Here is a 6,000-nt window from a genome sequence, read left to right as displayed (position 1 = left end):
AGTGGTGGTGAAACCTTTTTAATGTTCTATCTATCTATCTATCTATCTCCATCCTTCGCCCCTGGATAAAATCCCCCACCCCAGAGCAGGTGTTGGGATGAGACTGCAGTGGTAAAGGAGAAAGGGCACTCTGCATCATAGAGTTTTGCCACTCCCCCGCCCCCAGCAGGGCACCTGTGTTTTTGCGATGTGCATGAGAATGAGGAATTCATTCATTCATTCATTCATTCATTCAGAGCATTTATTTATACTGACTTTCACCAGAATTAGCTCCAAGGTGGTTTTTACGCACGCGCACACGCACACACACATACACCGGTGAATGTTCTTTTTTGCATAACAGCAGCTTGTGCACACGTACAGGAGCACTGTCGAAAACCCTCAGCAACCCTGTGCAGGAATGTTTCTCACTGCTGGGAAAGCTGAAGAAGTTCATTTTCTAGGTTGTGTCTTCTTCATTTCACAAAAGGTGGTGATGTCAATTCACTAACAACTCTTTGTCTTTCTGTGTGTTTCAGGAAAACCATGACCACTTTACTACTAGCATTTGTGTGTTTGCAAGTCATCACTACAGCCGCCTCTGTGGAAGTTTTAGGTACGTAGTCTCCAGGCCTATCCTTAAATATGGGAAGCTTTGTGTACAATGGCGCTATCAGGTAGGACTGTGGGGCACAAATCCAGGGCCCCATTCAACAGAATGAGCAAGGCAGTCCCCCAAATGCTACAGGACTGGCTGACCATATTTGATGCAAGTGAAGTAATACATGTTACCATCTAAAGAGCATCCCGCTGTAAGACCTTTACATCCAGAGTCTAAAACAGTGGAGGCTGCTGGCTCTGATGTCAGTAGGTCAGTGAATCCATTCCAGGTTTCAGTCAGAACCAGTCAGAACTCTAAAGGAGCTATTCAAGGATAGCTGATCTAAAATTACCTAACGGCACCACTGTTCGTGTACAAAGAAATCTAGCAAGTTGGTGCATCTTGTTTATTCTGGTGATTAATGGACAACGTCACCTGCAATTTCGTATGTTTATTTCATTTCAAGTGTGTTCTTCCACTATCAACTTGTCATAATGTCTCTTTTGTGCTACATCTGGTATGAGAGAGAACTATCTAATTATGTTCTGGTTGCCCTTTTGTCTCTTCCCATCTTATCTGTATAAGAATTGGTAATGTGAAGCTTTTACTGGACTATCTATCTATCTTATCGATCTATTAATAAATGTTTTTCCTTCCCTTCAAATTAGAAAAAAAAGGTCTAGGGTGTCTTTCAACATTTAATTAAAATAACATAACAAAAAAGACAATGCAAATAAAACATGGGACAATGTCAGCATAAAATCAATTCAAATTCAGGACTAAAAATATCTTTTGAAAAGTCTGAAAAAATGATAAGAAATAAAGGTCTTTGCCTAGTGGTGAGAAAATAAAAATATAGGGGCCTGGAGATCCTCCCTGGGGTCAGCAAATTCAAGATGCATGGATTGTGTGAATTCCATTCCATCTGTGTTTCAAGGATTATCAGGTGCCTTTCATTCTGCAGTCCACCCATCAATGGAATGAGGCTTTTTCAGCTTCTGGATTCGCACAAATGAGAATTTGGGCAAATGCACACTTGTACAAATTTGCACGTGCCCAAATGCACAGATTCCTCCAGAAATGTGAAAAATCCCCCAAATGTGCTTTTTCACATTTTAGCTAATGGTGAAATACATATTTTTGGCCTTTTTATTGTTTGCGTACTTTTCTATGATGAAATTGGCACAAAATCAGGAAATTAGAAAAATGGTCCACAAGTTGGTGGAATCTGCCCAACAGGGAAAAGCCAGTTCACTACTGAACCCGCCAGTTGGATTCATCAGATTCTGAACTCTTTTGGTTCCACTGCAGATTTCTCTGACATTCCTAGTGAACATTCCTCGGGGAGGGGGGGCACCCCTAAAACAGCTTTAAACCCAGTCACTACCCACTGCAACATATTGGTGGAGCCTCCTGGAGAAGAACCTCTATGACTTTAGTGTGCAGGCAGTCTGATGTAGAGTCTTTTGAGTTACACAGACCATTTGGTCTGGCAAAATGAAAAGGCAGGTAGTTGTTAGGGCTGGGAATGTGGAGGGAAGACAAGAGAGGGTTGCAGAGCTAGGGTGTCCCACTAGTGGTTTAGTCTATCCCGCGATGATAATTTGCTCAATCTGAAGATCCATGCCAGAGTCAGCAAGGCCCCAGAGCAATGGCACTGCAGGTAAATTATAGTGGCATTTTCTGGAGCACTGGAAAAGGCAGCCTAGCATAGTGCCCATGGATGCTACCTGCTGATGCCAGGCCTCTGCATTCTGTGTTCCAGAAGAGTGGCATCTGAGTGCTCAAAGTACTTGACAGCAGACAGCTTCCTTGGTGGGTTGGGTGCCCTATGGACCCCTAATAGTTTTATTTATTTATAGCAGGGATATAGAACCTGAAGGAGTCCCAATCTTGCTGTCCAGAATTCCCTAGATGGCCATGCCTGTTTCCTCTGGCCCCACCCCTTTCCCCTGGCTACTGGTCTTTGGGTGGTTTCCCAGATTTTGTGCAGTCCCCCCCCCATTCTGAAAGGCTGAAATGCCTCCCCTAAGGCTTAGTTACTGGCAGTGAGAGCTTTAAGCTGAAATATGTTGGTATTTTTGGCCCCACCCACAACTAGAATGCGGCCCCCGAGAGCTTCTCTGAAATGGAATTTGGACCTCAGAATGAAAGAAGTTGTGCACCCTGGATTCATGCCACCTGATGCACTGGCAGTACACAGTTTGGAAATGACTGTTGAGTTTTACAAGGAGAATAACTGGGATATGTTACAGACCTCTCTCTCTCTCTCTCTCTCTCTCTCCTTCTCATCTTTTTGTCACCAACAGATCATGGTGCCACACTAAGTGTGAGCATACCTTTGCGTTCCCCCCTCCGTGTGCCCCTGGGGAAAACTCTGACCATTCCCTGCTACTACATTGACACATTGGAGCGTGTCACCACATCTCCGTTCACTGCCCCTCTGTCCCCAAGAATCAAATGGAGCAAACTGTCAGATGGCAAAGAAGTTGTCTTGCTAGTGGCCATGGATGGGCATGTGAGAATCAACACTGCCTACCAGGAGGTAGTCTCTCTGCCCAATTACCCTGCCATACCCACTGATGCCACCCTGGAAATCAAGGCACTTCGATCCAATGACACCGGGGTCTACCGCTGTGAAGTGATACATGGCATCGAAGACAGTCAAGACACGGTAGAGGTGAAAGTGAAAGGTAAGGCCATGCTTTCGTTTTTTCTTATGCTAGAGGTGATGTTTTCAGTTGAGTTCTGATGGCTATCCATTTTGCATCCTGCAAGCACAAATGAGCAGAAGGTCATGAAGGCCTGATGTCCTGGGACAAGTGGTAGATCTCCAGATGTGTTTTTCACTTTGCCTCCCAGAAGCCCCTGCCAGAAGCCCCTGGCCAACAATGGTCAGGACTGCTGGGAGTTGAAGTCCAAAACACCTGAAGATCTACTTTCTGCCTACCCCTGTCCTAGGAATAGGGATGTGCGAACCCATCCCCATCCAGGTTCTCCAGCACCCACCCAGCACCTGGACCCTCTCACCAGTGCCCGGACTGCGCTCAAGCCCCTCCTGTGCTTGGCGAGCAGCCCGCATTCACCCCGGCAGCCTCGTCAAGCTCCGTGGTTGCCATTTGTTGATAAATGAAATGGCAATTGCAAAAATGTGCACATTTGCATATGCACACAAATGTGCATTTTTGTGAACATGCATATCTGTGTATGTGCAAAAATGTGCATGTTCACACATATGTAAATATGTGCATTTGTAAAATGCGCGTTTTTGCATACACAAATATGCACATTAGCAGAAATCTGCATTTTTCTCAAAAAAAATGGTGATCGTGAAGCTCAACAAGGCCGCTGAGGTGAGTGTGGGCTGTTCCTGAGCGTGGGCAGGAGGCGGGCAGGGGCAGGGGCTTGGGGGTGCAGGCAGGGGTAGTTCCACTGGATTCCTAGATGGAATCAGGCACCTGCGCCATCCCTACCTCAGAAACATGAAGTATAGAGCAAATGAGATGATACATATCTATGGCTCCCCTTTTTGAAGTAGTAGGTCAGCTTCCTCAAACCTGGTGCCATTCAGATGTTGTGGACTAGAACTCCCACCATTCCTGAGCATTGTGCATGCTGTCTGGGGGTGATATGAGTTGAAGTCCAAAGCATCAGGAGAGCATAAGGATGGAGAAGGCTGTATGTAGTAGGTTGTTCCAGATATAGTAGGTTGATCCAGGCAACCTTTCTAGCTTCCCTAGAAGGGAGAGTACTGGAGCCCTGGGGACAAAACAGGTGTGATATACAGAGTGATATAAATATAGATACACACACACACACACACACACACACGAAAATACAGGTTTCTAAGAAGTATACATAAACTCCAATAAAAGCAGATCAAATATCCAAATAAGTATGCTTTCAAAAGTGGCATCTATACACCACCCTTTCAAATGCTGAAAGCACGGTAAGGTCTTCAATGCATTGCATCACAGGAAGTGAGCATTTATCCTTCCAATGTTGTCATATCAATCTTTTAGCTGTCAGAAGAGCACGGAGAATCCGTTTGCACTGACCATGCATTAACTTCCAGGAAGCAGGTAGATAATTTAAAAGAACATGAGCATCAGTAAATATTAGGGAGTGTTCCAATTCAAAATTTATCCATATAATGACCTCTTCCCAAAAAAGGGGCAACTACTGGGCATTGCCAAAACATATGCTTGAATGAAGTGTTAGCTGTATTACACCTCCAAGAATTAGCCCATTTAGACAAATCCTTATTAAAAAGATGTTGCAGCGTCCAAAGACATGAAACAAAAGGTTTTGCTGAATAAGACACAACCTGAGATCCATAGACACATCAGATACAGATGCCAAGTCATCGATTCATTGATTAGGCAAAATGGGACAATCCAGTTCCATATTCCATTCCTTCTTAAGATGCAGTATATCATATTTATTCACCAATAATAAGTATTTATAGACATGAATCTTAGCTCTATTTGCCTGATTGGCCTCAAAAAATGCTTCCAATGGTGAGGTAGATGCTGAAGCTGTAAAAGTAGCAAGGCCAAACTTAGATACTAACAAATGTCGCAAATGCAAGTATTGTCATTCAGCCATAGCTGGCAAATCATATTTAGTCCACAAAATAGAGAATGACAAAAATTCATCAGCAGCACCCACCAGTTGATCCAAGGTAAAAATCCCCTTATCTATACATATCCACCACAAAAACATTGTCTTACCCATTTTTAACTCTGTATTTCCCCATAGCCTCAATTAAGCATGAGAAAATGGATCAAAATATAATTGTAACATTATATGCCAGACATCTCTAAGACCTGTAACTCTGGGAGGAACCCTATCCATTTTAATATGCCTAACCATTTAAAGAAATGGTTCAGAGAAGAATATTCCAGAACTGACTGAGGCGGAAAATCTGATCTAAACTGAAAAGACCAAAATCAACAAGTCAACAAATAAGCCCAATGAAGTAAAGCATGATCCAGAAAACCAAACACAGCTTCTTTAACTCAAGTTGCACCCTTTTCAAAGATAATCATGGCAGAGAGGAACCCCAATGTGTTCATCATGTTTGGGTTTTTTTCTTTCTTTTAGTAATAGCAGCTGCGGCGGGCCAATTGGGATTTATTTATTATTATTACATTTCTATCCCACCCTTTTTCCTCTTGCAAGGAACACAAGGTGGCTTATATAGTCCTCGTCCTCTCCATTTTATTCTCACAAAAACCATGTGAGGTAGGCTAGACTGAGTCAGTGACTGGCCCAAAGTTACCTAGTGAGCTTCATGTCTGAGTGGGGTCTAGAACCCGGGCGCCCCAAGTCCCAGTCCAACACGCTAACCACTGCACAACACTGGCTCTCATGGTGCATGGTAAGGGAAAGTTAAACCTCCTCCCTACCTGCCATGG

General features: G+C 43.8%; 1 protein-coding gene across 1 annotated transcript in view; it reads left to right on the top strand.

Moving 5' to 3' along the window:
* Positions 1 to 525: 525 nt before the first annotated feature.
* ACAN (aggrecan) overlaps positions 526 to 6,000 on the top strand; it is a 60,059-nt gene continuing 54,584 nt past the window's right edge. Inside the window, exons 1-2 of the mRNA XM_084816443.1 lie at positions 526 to 595; positions 2,890 to 3,273. Coding sequence (XP_084672569.1) covers positions 526 to 595; positions 2,890 to 3,273 — 454 coding nt within the window. The remainder of the gene's footprint in view (positions 596 to 2,889; positions 3,274 to 6,000) is intronic.

Source organism: Heloderma suspectum, chromosome 11, assembly GCF_057233095.1.
Source record: "Heloderma suspectum isolate Gila_16-S chromosome 11, 16-S_ref, whole genome shotgun sequence".
Classification (NCBI taxonomy): domain Eukaryota; kingdom Metazoa; phylum Chordata; class Lepidosauria; order Squamata; family Helodermatidae; genus Heloderma; species Heloderma suspectum.
This window is presented reverse-complemented; position numbering and strand designations above follow the sequence as displayed.